The following is a 20128-nucleotide window of genomic DNA, read 5'->3' on the forward strand; positions in this document are numbered from 1 at the left end:
TTGGTCTCATCTGACCAGAGCAGCTTCTTCCACATTTGCTGTGTCCCCCACATGACTTGTGGCAAACTGCAAACGGCACTTCTTATGGTTTTCTGTTAACAATGGCTTTCTTCTTGCTTCTTCTTTCTTCCCCCACCTGAGCTGTAGATCTCTGCAGCTCGTCCAGAGTCACCATGGGCCTCTTGGCTGCATTTCTGATCAGCGCTCTCCTTGTTTGGCCTGTGAGTTTAGGTGGACGGCCTTGTCTTGGTAGGTTTACAGTTGTGCCATACTCCTTCCATTTCTGACTGATCGCTTGAACAGTGCTCCGTGGGATGTTTAAGGCTCAGGAAATCTTTTTGTAGCCTAAGCCTGCTTTAAATTTCTCAATAACTTTATCTCTGACCTGTCTGGTGTGTTCTTTGGACTTCATGGTGTTGCTGCTCCCAGTATTCTCTTAGACAACCTGAGGCCGTCACAGAGCAGCTGTATTTGTACTAACATTAGATTACACATAGGTGCACTCTACTTAGTCATTAGCACTCATCAGACAATGTCTATGGGCAACTGACTGCACTGAGACCAAAGGGGGCTGAATAATTATGCACACTCCACTTTGCAGTTATTTATTTGTAAAAAATGTTTTGAATCATGTATGATTTTTGTTCCACTTCTCACGTGCACAGCACTTTGTATTGGTCTTTCACGTGGAATTCCAACAAAATTGATTCATATTTGCATGTGGAAAGTTCAAGGGGGCCGAAGACTTTTGTTTGGGCTTTTACTTTGCTTTCTGCCTCAATTTCTGCTGCAACATTTGGATTTTAGGGTTACAATTTGGCATAAATATGAAAGCATGGATCTGTTCTCCCTGGTGTCAAAGCATCAGGCTTTTGGCTGTGATGTAAAAAAAAAAAAAAAAAAAAAAAAAAAAAAAGGGTGCAGCTATTTCATGCCAATTGAGCATCATTTAAACACCACAGCCTACCTGAATATTGTAGCTGACCACATCCATCCTTTAATGACCACGGTGTACCCTGTTGGAAGCTGCCATCTTCTGATGCTTCCAACGGGATAACCCACCACATCACGAAGTTCAAATAATCTTAAACACGAAAATGAGTTAACGAGTTAACTCCACCATCAACCGATTTCAATCCAATAGAGCACCTATGTGATGTGGTGGCATGCCCAGTTATTGCATATAAACATAAATAACAATAAAGCCCATGTTCTAAACCAGTCGTTCTCAATCTTTTCTGTTACATCGCTTCAGAAGCCAGATCCCAATTTTTTTTTTTTTAAAAAAGAAAAAGAAAAGCAGTACTCTTAAAAAATAAATAAATGAAAATTTTAAAAAACTGATTGTGTCAGCTCCATCTTTCCATGATCATCAGGTGACTATAACACCCTACAGTTTGAGAACCACTGGTCTAAACTAAATACTAATGACTCCACTCAAACTCACACGTTCACGTTCAGAAGCTTTATTAAAGCAGTTCGGTCTCAGACAGGACACACGCATCTACTAGGCACAGTGCCTGCACTTTGTTCATTACAGCACATCTGCAAAGAGATTACTTTTTTTTTTTTTTTTTTAAATAAGCGAAAAATCATTGGTCATGACATAAGTGCTCTCTTTCTCTACAGTATCATTACTATTAATCAATAGTATCGCTATTCTTCTCCATCTACAAGGAGATGGGTAAACCCAGACCCCACCACCCATCATCCCACTGGTTCCTAATCCAAGTAGGTCTTCAAATATTCCTGTGAGAGATGAACTTTCCTCCTGGTCCACTTGAAGAAGGTCCTCTTTTACTTCCTCTCATAGTAGAACCATTTATCAACTGCGAATGAAAACAACTGTGTAAATCTCACATCTGAACACTCAACCTCAGAATCATAACAATTATATGAAATGTTACCTGACGAGGGGACAGGGTCTTCTTTTCCACACGGGCATGTCTTTAGAAAGAAAAAAAAAATAGAAAGAAAGAAAGAAACATCCATCAAAGAGACCCAAATTTGAAATTTCTGATGTTATATTGCAAAATCTGGCAGGGATAGAAGTCTTACCTCACCAACAGCAGCAGTAGCCTCATCTGCAGAGCAGCAGAAAGGGCTGTCGCCAGCTGACACACATGTGTTTTTGCTGTTTTGTTTGATAATATAGAGATTTATAGTAAGTATGACTACTTATATTCAAGAAATTATTGGCTGCAAGTTTGCATTTCTTCTAAAAGCAGCTGATAAAAGTCAGAGTTTACCAGTTCAGTTCACCAGCGCTAGCCTTTTGGGAAATGAGGGCTTTCCAAAAGTTGTGAGTGCTCTTGATTACTTCAATGGCAAAGTCCTGAAACATAAAACAGCAACTACATATGAGTGTAGGACTTTTAATAGTAATTATAAAGTAATCAAAGCTTTTATAACTGAACATGCAGGAACTAATTTGACAGTTCCTTGAACTGTTTTATAACTGAATGCTGAGTTTGACAAAGAAGGAAATGCTGACAAAGTGTTTAAAAAATGACTGGTTGGCTAAATGAGATGTTAGGTGGAGACCTTGTCTTTGAACTCCTCATTGAAAGCAAACTGGTTTTCTGGTTTCCCATCTGGTACTTTGTACCTCCTGAACCATTCGACTGTGGCCTCCAGGTAGCCAGGTTTCAGGCGCCGGACATCACCGATGTCTAATGATGGACAACATCGTCGTCATAAGTTCATGACGCTAATGCAGAAAAACGAAAACTGAGAAATCTGAGGCACTTACTGTTAAACTCGCTGGCCTCGGGGTCATCAACATTGATTGCAATCACTTTCCAATCTGTTTCACCCTCGTCGATCATGGCCAGGATGCCAAGGACTTTCACTTTGATTACTTCACCACGGGAGCACACCTACACAGGACATTCCAGCTCGTGGTTAATTTTCAGTAACAAAGAAGAAATCACATAATTGGCAGTATTATTCATTTATGAAATGAAACACAATCACAAAATCATCAGCGTGCACTGCACCTTACTGCCGATCTCACAGACATCTATGGGATCATTGTCACCGCAGCAGCCAGTGTCTCCATCTTTATGTGCCGGATCTTCCCACGTCTAAGACATGAAAGCAGGAAGTTAAATCACTCACTGTTCAAGCAATCTACTAATGTGGATACTTCAGCTCTTTTGAACAAAATACTGACCTGAGGAATGGCTCCGTAGTTCCATATGTAGCCTTTATGTGGGAAAACATTGGCAACATAGCGCAGCTTGCCCTTCTTAACGTCCTGCTTTATTGGATTCAAGAGGTCTTTTGTAGCAATCTGAAAGAAATTTTTTAATGCAGTTAATATTAAGTTCATTCCTGGTAAATGGCATGCACTTGTAACTTAATGTTACATGCACAGCTAGAAACAATAATTCTTCATACAACTATCAAAATTGGGAAACAATGCATTAGCCACAGTAAATACACTGTGGAATAAGCTCAAACCAAATCTTCCAAGATCTGATGCAGAATTCAGAGAGTTCATCACAGTGCAAAAAGTAACTAATGATGACAACACTCAGCATTTAAGATTAAATTTTCCCTAAGACAAGATTCTGGTAAAGATGTTTGCAACCAGAGTTCCTGTGGTGAAAATCTGGAGTAATGAGGGCGACTTTCAAGAGGCTTAGGAGATTCTTCTGCAGGGAACAGAAGAAAGCAGCTGGCAAATAAAGATGTAGGGGAAATATTCTGTAAATGCTGAATGACAGCAAGTTAATGAAATGCTACAGATTAACTGGTGCACAGATAATGTCCGCGGTGGAGCTCATTAGAGATGCGCTCACATCTCTAGCCCAAGGGAAAAACGTTTTAACGGCAGAAATTACAGCGATCGTAACACTCAAACATTTGGCAAGTGGAAAAATATAACAGTGCAGCAACAATGACTTCACACTGTCACAGTGGAGTGAGCACACAAACATTTACAGCACTGTCACAGACTACATCACAGATACTGTTGCAGTCTCATATTATGAAGCAGCTCATTGAGTTCCTGTTTCTCTTTATTCTTTATCTTTTCTTCATCTTCAAGTTGCTTCCGTACGTTTTTCGGCGCTTAACTACTCCCGCAGTTTGTGCCATTTTCACCGTTCAAATCTTAAAGAATTCTGCTCTTTCCAGCTATGACTTTTGGTGCTCATAACTTCTATACTTTTTGAGATATTGAATTTTTTTTGCCCATTTCTGCCATATTATCAGTGGCCTCACTGATTTTCCTTGCCGGGTTGACCTGTGTTTTAGCTCAGTGAGATGAGCATCCGTTCTCAGACTGGGAGGCCCGGGTTCAAATCCCGCTTATGGCAACATTTCTTTCAGTTACCAATTCAACTTATTTAACTCTTTTCAACACAAATTTCAGCTTTTTCAGCTGTTTTCAGCAAAAACCTCTTTTCAGCGCATCTTTTTGCTTCTTTACCTCTTTTCAGCAGAAATTCTACTGATTCACCTCTTTTCTGCAAAATTTTTAGCCTTTTCACCTCTTATCAGCACAATTCTCAGCAGCTTCTGCTCATTTCAGCAGAATTGTCAGTCTCTCCACCTCTTCTTTGTGAGAATGAGTTTGGCTCAGTGAGATGAGTAGCTGCCTTGAGACCAGAAGGGCCAGGTTCGAATCCTGCTCAGGGCAACGTTTTTTTTTTCTTCAACTTTTTCAGCTTTTTTCAGCAGACATCTTCAGCGTTAAGGCATCCACACAGCATTTTCGCAGGAAATGCAAATTTTTCTAGTTACTGTATTGAAATGACTAGCACAGAAAATTAACAAGTAAACTACAAGTGATGCAGTGAAAAAAAACCTCTTTCCTGATTTCTTTTCTCCTTTTGCATATTTGTCACATCTTCATTTTTCAGATCATCAAATAAATGTGATTATTAGACAACGATAAGCTGAGTAATTATAAAATGCAGTTTTTGAATGATTTCATCTATTAAGGGAACAAAGCTATCCAAACCTACATGGCCCTGTGAGAAAAAGTAATCACCACCTAAACCTCATAACTGATAGTGCCACCATTGGTAACAAGAACTGCAATCAAATGATTGTGATAACTGGTAATGAGCCCTAAATATCGCTATGGAGCAATCTTCAGTCTCGAGACTTGAGTGACAAAACATTTCTCCCACTGTCCTTGTCAAGGGAGAACTGAAGTTGCCCCTTCTCACAAAGAACAGGAGTCTACTAATGGAAAAATTATATCGGCTGGACTATTACCTGCACTATTCTATTGGTTCCAACAGGTATTGCACAGACTTTGTACTAGACTAAAAAGCACGTAATATCTTATCTGCATTCTCACACACACCGATGTCAGGGCTGCACTCAGTAAGTGAAAACACCTCAAAAGTATATATATTTTTTGTTTGTTTTCCTTCTTGTGTCAATCAACTGCACCTTCAGAAAGAATGCATTTTGCGCAGCACCAGTCTTACCTCCATTTTTGCATTTGTCCATCTTGGCACTTCAACAACCATGTGAAAGATGTTCTGAAAAACAGAGAGAAAGAAATCTATTGAACTGTCTTTAAGTTATTTTAAGTTTGTTTTTTTTTCATTCATACTTAAGCGAGACAATTCTAAACTTTTTATCATCCATTCAAGCTCATGCTCAGGTATTGCTTCAATTAACTGCTGCTGGCAGATAAGATAAATAATCTACAGTAGTCACAAAAGGTATTGACACAGCACTGAGGACATGGAGTAAAGGCCACTGCCTTGCAAATCGATTATTGGCTCACTACTACAGAAAAAAAAAGCAGCTGAACATCACTGCCTGTGCTGCAGGGGAAATTTATCTTGAGGGCTGATCTTATAAATGCACAAATATTTACACACGTAACAAGGTGGCTTACCTGGCCTTCGTCAGCATACATAGGTATGTCATGAAATGGTGAGATGTACTTCCCTTCAGCATTTTCTGCAACAAAGATTAAACATTGTATGAATACGGCAGGCAAATACCAACTGCACGCAGCATTCACCTGAATGAAGTCATTCATATCGTGCTCGGAGGCCCCTGCTTGCAAAGGCTGGACTGTGCCGTGCATACTTAACCGGAACATGTTTTTCCCCTTACTTCTTTACTGCAGCTGGTATGAACGTGCTTTAATGAAAAACCTGCAGTAATCTAGCCATAAAAACTGTAAACTGTGAGACAACAACAACACTAGATTATAATGTGATGACAGTCAAAGCCCTTGCTGAAATTACTAAATACACTTTGACCCACAATAAATAAGAGCGGGGGTTGTAATAAATCAACGAGGGCGTAGTCCCACCAGCTCCAAGGATTTATGATGCCTGCAGGTAATTTAGCATCGTGCGAAAGTTAGACAAAAGCAACTTCCTTCTCCCATGTACAAACAGGTAGGTCGCCGATCAGGTATAGCCACTTCATGCCAGATCCATCATTATTTCACAGGGCAAAACCTAAAGGACCGGTTAGGCCAGGTTATTGGACTCGAGAGGAGATTTACTATCGGTTTTAAAACATTCTATTAATTCCTTCTGCAAGGATATATGTAAATACACACACTTCACTGATATGACTGAAGGGAACATGCAAAACAAATGAATAAGTGACACGTGGGAGGTTGCGACTAGCCGGTGGCATTTGAAGAAAGTCCTAAAAGTAGAGAATAAAGACGAAACGTTATTACTTGTGCTTATTTCCTACTTACTGAAAAACAAGCGGTAGCTCAGGGAGTTCGGGTTTCCCCTCTCTTCTACCGAGAAGCTCATGTTTTCGTTTGGCTTTCTGTTTCACGCTGGATTTGAGTGAAGGATGGCGTCGGAAGAGTCTGCGCAGGGCTCTCGCGCTGCGTTGTCAGTCACCGAGGGCACCGCGCATGCGTACTTAGCCAATGATGCCTTTATAGGCGATTGGAAATATTAGCTTCAACAGAAAAAATAATTCTCCCATTGAACTTCATTACTAGTAATAACCACCAAGCTAGAACTTTATTTGTGAACATCAGTGCTAACAATATTATCCATTATCCACGATACATGTGTACTATAGGTTGAGAGTTTATACAAAAACTAAGAGGAAAAAACATATATAAGACAATATGATTCACAAATTGACATAATATATTCAAATTGTGCAAAAAATAAAGATAAGAAAATGGGGTTCATCTCAAATTCATTTAAAATATTTAAACAGTCCTGCTAACTTAAGGGTTTTCTTCTCATTTGCAAGCTTTAGTTACTTACTTAAGAGTTTAAATGATGTCAGCTGTCTGTTTTCGTGGTTTATGAAAAATGTTCCCTGACAGAACAGTCCTGATAACAGAGTCTAAATCTGGATTCTCAATATATGTATTCCAAATTCCACTTAAATGTGGAATTAATGTGAAATGTGAAAAAAGGCCCATCAACAAACTCAAACAAAGCAGGAACAACACAGGTTGAACAAATATAACAATATGCAAATATATGCACAAAAAATTGAAGAGGAAAGTGCAAGTGATAGCCTCAAATCCAGTAAGCAGACAGCAGGGGATCCCTCGCCATGCATAAATTTACAAACAGGTCGACGTTGAACGAAAACACCTGCACAGTGTCTGAAGGCATCTCTTCCTCTCTGCTGTCAGGAGATGGAAAAAATGTCTTTAGCTGATTGCCTCCTGCAGGAAGAACTGATGACCTCAGGTTCTAATGATCATATATCTCCTACTTTCACTTCATGCCTCCTCTCCGATAAACCTGCTGGAAGGGAGAAACAGAGAATCCATGTAATGCCATCTACAGGTGACAAACTGGAACAAGATGGCCTCGCCCTGCAGACCCGTGCAAGAAGCATTTTGCCAGTACATTGATTTTGATCTGGCTCGTCAGATGCATAGTTTGTGAATTTATAGTTTGTTCTCTGTCTGGTCTAGTTTACAGACATCCGGTCTCTGTTGACAAAAATTATAACACAATATAACACAAAATTACACACTCTCAAACATGGAAACTCTTTGCATCACACACACGCACACATAGAGAATCACCTTTTCTTTTGAAAAAGAATCATACAAGAATGTGCATAGTTAAGCTAAAGGATTGGGCATGGAGCTCTAAACTGCATGAATAACTACAAACTACTCTTAGCTCCTTCCACTATTTCTTGTCAGTTGTCAATCATGCTTCAGCTTCCTGCACTTGTTGCTGTCCAGTTCATCTTCTGCCCTTTCTTTTTTGGATCCAAGTGCCTTGCCATTATACTTGTTTTGATCTGTAGATAATGCTTTCAGCTAACTGCCAACATAAGTGCTCAGAGGTGACCGTACAATCATATTCATTTGATCAGCTCACCACTGACGCTACACCTTCTGCACTGCTTTGAGCTCCAGGAGGTTAACACAGCAGACCCATTATGACCAGATACAGCTGCCAGCTGCCCTCCATCCAACAAGTGATGCACCCAGAAACACTGCTTTTACTAGCTTTTATTCTCTATTTCTATTCTCGCAGAAACTTTAAGGTATATCTGTGTTTTGTAAAGGTTGATTTAAAATCCCTCTTCCGACTACACTTCAATTCTGAGGCAAGCGGAGTAGATGATCCCAAAGTGATCATCTATGAGAAAGCTTCCAATGGCTCGTTTTGGAGATCATCTCCCTCGCACCCCCCTCTATCACACCAACCCTCTGCATGTCCTCCTTCCCTACATCCATGAATCTTTTCTGAGGACAAGATTCATGGATGTCCTCTTTTCCTCTTGCCTGCCAGCTCCATCATAAACATCCTATTGTCCAATATATTTTTTTTCTCAGTGCTAACATCTCCAAACCATACATCATAGCACGTCTCACTACCATCTTGTAAACCTTCCCTTTCACGTTTGCTGCCATCCTTCTCATAGTTGTCTCTTCAGAAACCTTAAAAATAGAAATTAACGTGGATGTGTACATATTTTATAGCAACACCAAACTCAGTTTTAAGAATTATTATAATTATTTAATAAATTTTTAATTATAACCGCCTCCTATTCTGCTATTAAACCCTTTTTTCATAAAATAAAAGATAATGTTTTCACTTTTAGCAAGGAAAGGGGAAACTATACATGCATGTACAGCCATGTCCCCCCCATTTGTTTTTGTTTTTTTATGTTGCATGACAGAAACACCTACAAGTCCATCCATTTCTTGCCAGCATGCATGATTTCCGAAGAACATACAGGTTTCCCTGTTAACGTATAAAAAAAGGTTTTAACCGATAGTGACGCCTCGCACGGCTGACCTCACATCCGGACGCAGCTTGTCGTGCTTCCTGCCTTGCTGAGGGAGGGGACGGTGCTGACGGCTGGGAGGACGAAAGGAGAGACAAGAAAGCTTTAGGGAAGACATACGAGAGTGGGGAACGGCCCGGGTTTCCACCGTCCGTCGGGAAACAAACACCCCAGTTTTCTGTAGCTGCTGGATTTGTCACCAAATCAGCGCTAAACAAAAATGTCGACCAGTCGTCAGCTTAGCGAGAGCAGGGCCATCCCGACCAAGACGGTGTTGATCAACGACACAACGCAGCTACCTCATGACTATTGTACCACCCCCGGAGGCACTTTATTCTCTACCACTCCTGGAGGTGAGAGGGCAGCTCGCCTGCTTTGTCGTCGATTTGTAGGGAAAGAGGGGAATTTGGAGTGAGGTGGTGCTTGTGGTCTCAGCTAAGCTTCAACTGTGCCTGGCAGTGTTGGCCTAGGCTGCCTTGTCATCCAGATGAAAACAAAAACAAAGCTTAGCCCCGCCCCCGTGCGCTCTAGCTGCTGCCTGATTGGCTCGTTGGCAACGCAGAGATTCCATTAGTGCATCGTTACCTGAAACTGTGTATAAAGGTGTACTTGTTACATTTGCCAGCGGTGGTGAGCAGAAATCTGATGATCGTTAGATTACAGGTAAAGGCGTGTCTCTGTGGAAGCTCGTTTTCACCACTGGGATTTTTTTTCATGCATAAGTCGAAGTTTTGACTTATTAAGTTACTAACTTCAAAATGAGTTATTAAGTCGATATTTTGACTTATGGATCGCAAGAAATTTAGTTTTTCAGTGGCAGAAACAAGCTTCCATATGTTTTAGCTTCAGTTCATAATACTTGATTTCTACAAGGACTCAAGCAGGGTTGCCAAACATAAGGCCCAGGGGCCAGAATTGGCCCGGCAAAGACTCCAATCCAGCCCACTGGATGGCGCTGGAAAATGTGAAAGAGGGCATAAATTTTGGACTTTTAAATGTATTTTAATAAGTTTTATACAGGTTTTTTTCTGCACATAAAGATCTCCACTTTGTCAGTGTATACGTACAATTGATTAAGTAACAGATAAACAATGAATTAAATGTTTTGACAATAGGTCTGCAGTAAAACAAGTCCTGTAAATGAACAGAAACTTGGTTTTGTAATTATAGCACAGTATGGGCCTACCAGAACCTTCTGTAAATTTCCACGTTTATTTGTTACAATGTAAGCCCAAAGAGTTGTGCTGACAGATTTATTTCGTTTACTACAGCAACATTTCTTTACCATGCAGAGAAACAGAGAAGTATTGTTGAGAATGAGCATTTGTTTATTTTTCTCATATTTAATGCAGATTAAATGTGTAGTTGAACTGTTTTCAGTTGCTGAAAGGGCAGTTTCACAGGTCCATTTCAGATCAAAATGGGCTGTAATGAGGCCCACAATGTAAAATGAGTTTGACATGCCCGCACTAAAGGATCCTTTCCAATAAGGACAATTTTACACAATTTTCCTGCCTGACTGGCATCACTGATATGCTTTATTCTGCATAGTAATAGTACTTACATAGAGACTTTCTGTTAAAGCATTCATTTCTAGAAGTGGGTGGTTTGATCCTAATATCAATATTATCAATATTGGATACTTTGTTTCTGTATTCTATGTTCAGTATGTAGCTGCTGAATTGTGTTAATTATTTTTGGGGAAACGAACAAAAATACCTCAAAGATGCACTACAAAAATATATCTGGACCTTTTTGTGTAGACTGTAACATTTATTGCATTTATGGACTTTAGCACAGATACAGGCAAAGAGAGGAACATTTACATTATAGGTCTCCAAAAAAAAAACAGTGCGCAGGATTACACAGCACTGTTTTTCTTTCATTATCAGCAAACGGTTTGTACAGGAAATGTCTGTATTAAGCATTACAACCACAAAAGGACAGTCAGTTTACAGTGAAATGAAACTGCTCAACTACACTCTAAATGCACATTTAGTTTTAGGCTAGAATAATGAATAGATGGGGTTTCTTAGGAGCAGGAAGAAAACGCCTGAGAGGAAGAAGTGAAACTAAAATTTGAAGAAGCTCAACTGATTTGATCAGTCACACAGGTGCTGCTGATGAAATCAACTTGACCTGTGCTGCCGTTATTGTGAACAAGCTGATGTTAATGTTATTAGTTTCACCTGTGTTTGCCTGCTATGGAGAAGAGGAAAAAGGTCAAACTGCATTTTGAGTCAGCCACGAATGCAAATACTGTGATGTCACCATGGCCATCAAGACTGCAGATTTTAGTACGTTTATTCAGAAATTATTAGACAATAGTGTGTACAGGGAAACTCAGAACCTAATGGGGAAATATGTGCAGGAAGTTGGCTTCACTAATGTTATTGCATATAGTTGAATCTGGCCCCTGTGGATGAAGACCAGGCTTTTGCCTTTAAACAAATTAAGCTGCACCCATATTCACCATCTCTTTGAAAGGTAGCAGAAACTTGATGTTTCCCGTTTCAGGAACCCGGATCATCTACGACCGCAAGTTCCTCCTGGATCGGCGCAATTCTCCCATTGCCCAGACTCCACCGGCTCACCTGCCTGTCATCCCTGGCGTGACCAGTCTAAATGTTCTGACTGAGAACCGGAAGAATGAAGCCAACAACCACGTCAACAACCACGATGGGAAGCCTACAACTGGTAAAAGATCCACTGTTCCACATATTAATTAATCTGCCTCTTCTAGACACATCTCAATACCTACTTGTCCTGTTCCCCTTTCTTTGTGCTTTAAAGGTGATGATGCTCAGTTTGAAATGGACATCTAACCGACTGGAACCACACCAGCAAAAGGAAATAACCTGGCAACACGTGTGCCAGTGGCTTGGCTTGTAGAAACCAATGTCGTGAGCCCTCATGGCAGCCATCTTCTTTAGCTCTTTGTCTCACTGCTGGATGTAATGTGTGTAAACCATGGGGATTCAGTCTATCATACAGGTACAGTTTGGCCATTGCTGGAAACTCGGTTTATTTGAATAGATTTCCATGGTTACCAGTTGCAGTACAAATTAACTTCACAACACGGGAGCTTCTCCCAGAATGCCCAAACAAATTAGTCCAATTTCTCGGGAGTCCCCCAGCAGAGACGTAAAACAGGAAATAATCCACGTTAATTGGGAGAGGAAGTGGTTATTTTTTAAATTTTTTCTTTTTAGTCTTTGCCTCGGAATCAATCGAAACATATGAAATTCCACACAGTCTTTGGTTTTGAAGACTCTTGTTAGCATGATATTTCAGTGATTTTTTTTTTTTTTTTTTTTTAAATTGTTTTGAAACTACTTGAAAAGCCCCACAGTCTATTATTATTATTATTATTATTATTATTATTATTATTATTATTATCAGTTGGACTCTTTAGTTTCCAGTGATGGTTTGTAAAGGGATGCTGTGTTTTCAATTAGGTGAAGATTTCATGCTATTCCAAGACTTCACTCTTCATTATCAACACAAGGGTGCACAAGTTTCCAATTTCCAAGATATGTTTTGTTTTTTTGTTTTGTTTGTTTGTTGTTGTTGTTGTGTTTTTTTTTTTTTGTTTTTTTTTTTTAAATGAATTTTAGCCTGCGATTGAGCGGTTTTTAATCAAAAAATGATTGTACTTCCCACTTATGTAAGGTTTCAACCTGGCAACTGACAAACAAGCTTTTGATTTTAGTTACATTTCAGTGTAACAATATAAAGCCACTAATTTCATCACGACCGTGGCCTCGCTGTGATTTTTATTTTCATGTTTCTCATCTGCCAAAAAAATTATTATTATTATTTTTTTTTTTTTTTTTTTTACTACACTTTGATCTTGTGTTGGCAGGTGCTCTGCATTCATAATTTGATAAAATCGAAGGATACTTGGCACCATGTGCTGGGAGCTTTCCAAACCAGATAAAAACATTTAGAAGAACATGGAAACGGTTAATATCCTGCTGATGTTTTTGGTGCGATACAAGATTTTGGAAAACTTGAAATAGTCCAGATGTTTTATATGCATTTTATTTTTTAATACGGTTTCTTAGTACTGAGTGAATTTGTTTGGATATGGGCACTGTCAAGCCTGTTGAATTGCAGCCAGAACAAACTGTTTGCATCAGGCTTGATGGATGCTGTAATCAACAAATCTGTCCCCCAGTGTCCTTAACCCATTTTAGATTACCTTGTTCATCTCATGAGTCACGCCTGCCCATGCCTTACTTTACATGAAATGCAGTAACTAGATACCTGGTCATCAATTTGTACTTTCCAACAGATGTTTATTTTTTCACTGCAACATTGAACAGGTAACATTGTACTTGGCAATTGAGCAAAAGGAATACTTTTTATTTTCTTTGCCATTTTTCTATCCTCAAACAGCTGTGAAGTTTTGAAGTGCAATGGTAAATATGGGATATTGAAGTTGGCAATGTGAGAGTACCGCACACTCATGTTCAAATAATATTTTTTCTTTTTAACACCACAAATCATATTCATACCTGCTAACTGTACTCTGTCCAAGTAGCAGCTCTGAATTTGGTAAATGACTCAACATGAAGTTTGTTTCTCAGTAAGACTGGAACCTCTGATGTCTGTCAGATTATTTTATTTTTTTTCTTCTTTTTGCCGTTATTAATTCTGGCCATGTTTCGTGATAAGTCTTTACGGCATTATAATTTACACGGCAGATTTCTTTCCAGTGACTTCAGTTTCACAAAGAGGGCTTAATATTATGCTTTGAGAGACAAATTTGAAACCAACTTTACTGTAATCTTTTGTTCTGATTTTTAAATGACGTTTATTTTAAATGAGACTCCAATGCCAGTGGACACTGTTGCTGCAAGATCAATAAAATTCTGTAACAAAGGAAAAACAAGATTTTTTGGGGGCTTCATTTTTCTTCTTTGTGTGTGGTTTTGGCAACTTGGAGAGGCAGAATCACACTTGTGCAAACAGGTGTGCTGAAGTTGATCTTTCTTATCTGATCACCCTTGTAAACATTTTCCTATGTCTTTTATTCATTGAGTGTTGTTTAGCCAACCACCTATTACCATCTAACACAATAGTGCATGTAACGTACTTTCTTTAAAAAAAAAAGAAATGGTGTTTGGTGTGTTGTTGGTGTTTACGTTCATAAGTAAATTGATTGCTCTATTTCAAAAGTGCATAATAAACAAGAGGGAGGATACTGAATTACCACCAACAACACTGCACCACTCACTTTACATGTTTGGAAAACTGCTTAATACTTAATCCTATCTCTGTTACTGCTCTTTCATAATCTCTTCAATAACTACATATGTATATACATATAGAAACAAATCTGACCTATACTTGGTTTAAAAAGAAAAAAATATTTTTAAACTGTGTTTGGAAATTGAGCTCTACACTTAGTCTATTCCCTAATTTTACTCCAAAAACTATATAGTCATCTCCCTATTTTTTTTTTTTTTTTTTTTTTTTTTTAGGGGGATGGGCATTGTTAAAGTGGATGGATCTTGAAGCTCCAAAAGAGGTGTGTGTTTGGAGTTACCCTGACAAAAACCTGCACTTACAGTGTCCTTTTTTCCAGCGCAGTTTGGAAATGAAATGTTTTCATCAAAAAGCAATTTGGTCCTACCTAAAAGGTTCAGCCCAGTATGTTACAGTATTAAAAAAAAAATATGTTGTTAGCTGTGTTGTGTTTTCTGTCCATCTCTTAAAATTAATGACTATAAAATGAGAATTGATGTCTAGTGAACTGAAGAACTGCCAGAAGTGTTGTTCATTATGTCATTTTACTCTGGAAGTTTGTTTCCTTCACTGAAAACAAGTTTTGTTGGACTGACTTACTCAAACCAATGCGAAAATTACTAAAAACTCCGAGAATCTAAAATGTAAATTAAGTCAAAATTTTGAGCTAATGATCTAAGCGTTTGAGATAAGAACCTGTTTGTTTTTTTAAAAATAACCCGATATTTTGTATAGCAACAAGAATTTTGATTTGTAAATGGAAAAAAAGTATTTTTTCCGATGAAAAACAATTTTTTAAGTGGCAGAAACAAACGTCCACAGTTTTTACCTCAAACGCCAAATGTTTTTATGGTGAGGAAAGTTCTGGATTTTTCTTTAAAAGTATCATATAATAGGCTCTATTTCTTTGTAGCGTAATTAAAATGTTTTCACATTTATTAAATATTGTTAGAAACCGAAATAAAATAAAATTTCGCCGATATCATCTTTTCCATCAGGCAGTACGAGTAACATGCTCGCTAAATTTTGTGCAGGCATTAATCCGGTTGCCTGCTGGTCCTTCCTCCTTTTCTACGTCCCTGAGCGAGGCCGGCGTCAAGATGGTGAGTGTTGTGGTGAAAATTGCGAGTAAAATCTGTCGATCATCGAGGCCATCCGTTCACCAACACACATTTCTCTCAGACCAAGTGATCCTTTAGAGCTGCTTTATAATAAAATGTTGATATTGTTGTAGTGTGAAACGATCTTAGAGAAATTTCAGAGATACCGTCAGGATGCTAGTCTGACTGAGGTCGATCCGCATATTGCACACACCAGAGGCTACACTCGTCTTTCCAGTCGTTGTAAATTGTTTTCTATGCACCACATGGCCACATTAACACGCTTAGATAATACGTTAATTTAGAAAACACAAAGTAGCGCAGCTTACAGTCCTACCTATGGCAGCTAACGTTAGCATAATTACACTAATGGCGGCCCACACGTTAGGCTAGCATGTTTGTTAAAGTACCACAAGAACACTTCAGTAACGGACAGAAATAGGCTTTACAGCAATTAGTTGTTTTATTTCTAAGTTAACACACCGTGTAAACGTTAGGAGAGTCGAGGACTTAACGGTTATGTCAACATAGTGGTATTTAGGTAGGGTGAGACGGGTGAGCCTCTATCTTCACTATTATGAGGCTCTTACAAGTACAGCAGTTTTCTCGTTGCTAATGCATAATTTCTTTTCGTCTTCAGAACGACACTGTAACAGTCAGGACCCGCAAGTTCATGACGAACCGACTGCTTCAGAGGAAGCAAATGGTAAGGGCTCTCATGTTCATAGTTGATCACATCTCGAGCTTAAGCTCTAGTCCTGAAGCAGCACATTTATCGCCTGCCCTTCCTCTCTGTAGGTCGTCGATGTCCTCCATCCCGGCAAGGCCACAGTCCCAAAGACTGAAATCAGGGAGAAGCTCGCCAAGATGTACAAGACCACCCCTGATGTCGTCTTCGTCTTTGGCTTCAGGACTCAGTTTGGTGGCGGCAAGACAACAGGCTTTGCCATGGTGTACGACTCCCTAGATTATGCCAAGAAGAATGAGCCCAAGCACAGACTGGCCAGGGTGAGTTTTGAATAACTTTGCCAAGTCAAGTCAACACAAGTGGCTATACAAAAATCAGAGAGCTGTCTGTTGAAATTGGTATATATGAGCAGGAGATGTATGTTCTCTCAGCCATCTCACAAATTTTGCACGAGTCTGGACCTCCAGTGTAATGTTATGGAATATTATTTTACCCGAGAAGAGCTTTTGATGACATTAGGACGTAGTATTTATTATCTTGAACTAGAGCCAGATTAGTACCAGATTTGATGTTTTTACAGAGTAAAATGTGACAGGGATATTGGCTGATATTCTGCATGTAGATGCATATAAACATGCGGTATGTTGGAGAGATATAGAAAGGGAAAATGATGGGGCTTCTATTGACTTATCAGGATACGCATTTGTCAAAATAGTTAGCACCTTGCTATGAAGACCCTGCTTGAGTCATGATACCAGAGATTCAGGAAACCAATATCACGAGAAGTGCCTAATTCTCTGTACCCAATATGGCACCGTGGAGGAGGAAAAAGGTTCTCCCATGTATTTAAATCAAGATGTTTGCTGATTTGATTGTAGCAGACCATTTATTGAAACATTTTTAACAGTCTGTTAAAACACACTGAACTATTAGGATGGTTGTTGAGTGGCCTCCTAATCGTTGTACAGGTATAATGTTGGCTACATTGCATTAGACTAGCCATCCATATACCATGGACCATAGCTGATTTTACAGTGGCAAGCTGTCTCAAATAAAATAGCAACCAGTATTTCAAGGAAGCATCGCAAAGTACTTCCGTACCCCCAACTAGTTGCACTAGTCCCCCTCTTCCACTTAGTTGTTTTGCTGTGCCCTATGTGTGTGTGATGTTTCCTGTCCTTTTCAGCATGTAAGGATAGTCAAGCTTCAGTACACATGCTGCCTAAAAAAGATCTACAGCAGCAAAACACTGTTGCATTTTCTGAATCAGTTCTGAGGACGTCTCCATCGTATGCCATGCAGTGGAGCAGAGAGTATTAAAAAAAGTGGGGTCAGAGCCATTGGGTGGACATACAGTTTAATGATGCCTTGAACTACCACTAATTCATTTTTTGCAGTAGCCTGTATTTAAAAGAAGAAAATGTGTTCCTGTTAGTAATAATGATAGTATCTCTGATAAAGAAGTGCTAACGGTGAATTGGTTCAGCCCTCCTGTAAACTAGATACTGAACACAGTTTTACATTTGATTGATTTTAAGTTTTTGGTGGAACTCTAGCAGAGCAGCCCTTGAACATAGAGGAAATGTCCTTTCTTAGTTTGATAACATTGTTATTAAAAAGGATGTGTCTATTGAGTCTTTTTTTTTTTAAAGTTCTTATGCCTGCACTGAGTTTCCTAAACTTTGCCTGTGACATGTGATTGTCATACAGTAGTATTTAAAGAGACAAAAACTAACACTTGAACTAATAAAAATAAGAACAATGAAACAAGAAAATCCACTCTAGAAACGAAATTAAACTAAATTATTAAAAATAAAAAGTGAGAATGAAATAAAATGAAAAACTAACTACGAAATATAAACCGTTAATAGCTCTGACTCTGACGGGTCTTTTTAAAAGCCTCTCACAGTCTCGAGGTTTCCCATGTTCTTTTACAGTCTGTAAAATAAAATGCGTTTGTCTTTGTGTCCTCAGCACGGTCTCTATGAGAAAAAGAAGACCTCCAGGAAACAGCGCAAGGAACGCAAGAACAGAATGAAGAAAGTACGAGGCGTCAAGAAGGCCAGTGTTGGCGCTGCTGGCAAAAAGGTATCGTGAGCACTCGCTGACCAACCTCATAGTTTTCCACGGGGAAATAGTCTTGACCATTATCCAAGCTACTGTGAAATCTCTGTATTTCTTGATTTTCATTACACACCTGTCCTTTTATTCTACCCTGCTAATCTTTGTTTCTCCACAACTCTTCTGCTATTTTAATTTCCTTTGTCATCTTTCCAATCATATCTCATTGTCTTCGGAAACTGTAGAAGGTAAATGCTTTCCAGAAATAGACTTAAATGCAGTGTGCAGATAATCCAGGAGTTACATTCAGTAGCTCAGTAACTCCTGCTTTTGCACCACCCCTGATCCATCTTTTCACTAAAGCTGTAGTGCTTTTGTCTTTGGATGTACACTCATCCAATATGAAAGGATCTGACCCCACCGGTTAATACATAATACTACCCATCCCTTCTCCTAGTACTAACAAGTACTACTGTAAACTAATAGTGTTGTAGTTTTATAAACCTGTTAACATAGCGAGGAAATCGCCCAAACAATAAATCAAAGTAGTGCTTAAATGATTATGTAATCTCTTGAAACCCTGCATACTTCTGTACCCTCTTTGGCATCAGTCACATAGAATAGATCTCTGAATGTCACAGCCCAGCTGGACAGTGTTTTAGCCCAATTCACTGCATCTGGAATAGCTACAGCACAGCTGGCTAGGAAAATATTGACACTGTCCAGCCATGCCTGTGGTGCTGTCTGTTGGCCTTGGTCAAAACTCTCGGGTCCATTCAGAGCTCTTTTCTATTCCACGTTTCAATTTTCAACATGTTAACATCGTTTTTGTGCCATGTTTTGTTCTTGATTTTGCTTCCCATGGATTTCTTTTGCAGAAATGAAGTGTCAGTCTGCAGGTATAGAAGCAGAACAAGCATGGTGTGCTAATGTGTTGCACATCAGACGCTGATAGACCTGAGCTTTGCCGTGCATGTCATCCCTTATTTTCCCTGCAGTTTTCCTTCAGTGTTTTTCACCCCCCGCAATGGTGTTTTTAAACTCCCAGCTTATGTGTTTTCCCACTACTCCAGCCCATTCTACCACTTTATCTGCTACAGTGGGCTTTTCCCACTCTGTCTTAGATTTGAACAGACTGCTTTGATAGTGCATATCTGTAGTTAATAGAAGCAGAGTGTAGCATGTGGGTTTTAGCTTGTTTTGTGTGGGAGGAAGCTCAACTAAAAGCCTGTCGATGTGTGAATTTTACTCTGGACATTATGTTCTTCAAGTAAAATGTCTTACTCAGACTGCATTCAAGTGTGAATTTAAACTGTCCCAACAAAAAATGCAACTTTTTTTTGTGAACATTTGTCTTTATTTGCACTCTTCTAACTTACTGAAACTCCCTGTGAGGTTTTCTTTTGCTGTAGTTTAAATTAAATTTGCTGTGGTATTGATTTTTTTTTTTCTTCCCCACAGTGATCCCAGACAGCCAGGGAGGGTCTCCGTGCTCAAGATGTTCTTGTATATTGTCATCAAATAAAGTTTGGAAAAAATTGGAAAAATGTGTCTTTGTGTTTATTTGTTTTTGAAAGAATTGAATTGACCATATGTTTTTAAACTCTAGACTTTGAAAGAAGCCAGCAGGTGTTTGAGTGTTTCTGTAAAACACTCGAGGAGTGAAAAGTCAGATAGCTGGCAGCCAGCCTTCTGATCTGAATGACCTGCTGTGTTTTTGTAGGCTGCCGAGTAGAAGCTGTTGGAAAAGCTGATATTTGTAGCTTTGACATCTGTGAATTTCATTACTAAG

The 20128-nt window shown here is 39.1% G+C and overlaps 4 protein-coding genes across 9 annotated transcripts in view; 3 read left to right on the top strand and 1 right to left on the bottom strand.

Annotated features, from left to right (window-relative positions):
* The window catches only part of cuedc2 (CUE domain containing 2), a 301441-nt gene that overhangs the window by 174390 nt on the left and 106923 nt on the right, over positions 1-20128 (top strand). The window lies entirely within an intron of this gene.
* Positions 1451-6858, bottom strand: ppa1b (inorganic pyrophosphatase 1b). Its single transcript, XM_082558337.1, has 11 exons — positions 6698-6858; positions 5870-5934; positions 5451-5504; positions 3176-3295; positions 3000-3086; positions 2753-2879; positions 2545-2672; positions 2250-2335; positions 2059-2134; positions 1908-1947; positions 1451-1829 (listed from the first exon to the last, which is right to left on the bottom strand). The coding sequence occupies exons 1-11, from the start codon at positions 6756-6758 to the stop codon at positions 1798-1800; spliced, it is 876 nt and encodes a 291-aa protein (XP_082414463.1). The 5' UTR covers positions 6759-6858; the 3' UTR covers positions 1451-1797.
* eif4ebp2 (eukaryotic translation initiation factor 4E binding protein 2) lies at positions 9257-14131 on the top strand. Its single transcript, XM_082558345.1, has 3 exons — positions 9257-9587; positions 11752-11931; positions 12028-14131. The coding sequence occupies exons 1-3, from the start codon at positions 9455-9457 to the stop codon at positions 12057-12059; spliced, it is 345 nt and encodes a 114-aa protein (XP_082414471.1). The 5' UTR covers positions 9257-9454; the 3' UTR covers positions 12060-14131.
* Positions 14732-19883, top strand: rps24 (ribosomal protein S24). 6 transcript variants are annotated; one of them, XM_082558344.1, is made up of 6 exons: positions 14732-14770; positions 15522-15590; positions 16228-16293; positions 16386-16595; positions 18250-18363; positions 19215-19883. In XM_082558344.1, the coding sequence occupies exons 1-6, from the start codon at positions 14747-14749 to the stop codon at positions 19218-19220; spliced, it is 489 nt and encodes a 162-aa protein (XP_082414470.1). In that variant the 5' UTR covers positions 14732-14746; the 3' UTR covers positions 19221-19883. The 6 variants fall into 6 exon arrangements, with proteins under 6 accessions (XP_082414470.1, XP_082414469.1, XP_082414467.1 ...); XM_082558343.1 differs by lacking the exon at positions 14732-14770 and adding an exon at positions 14830-14892; XM_082558341.1 differs by lacking the exon at positions 14732-14770 and adding an exon at positions 15253-15339 and having other exon boundaries at positions 15486-15590.

This window comes from Aulonocara stuartgranti, assembly GCF_965226115.1.
Source record: "Aulonocara stuartgranti genome assembly, chromosome: 13".
Classification (NCBI taxonomy): Eukaryota; Metazoa; Chordata; class Actinopteri; order Cichliformes; family Cichlidae; genus Aulonocara; species Aulonocara stuartgranti.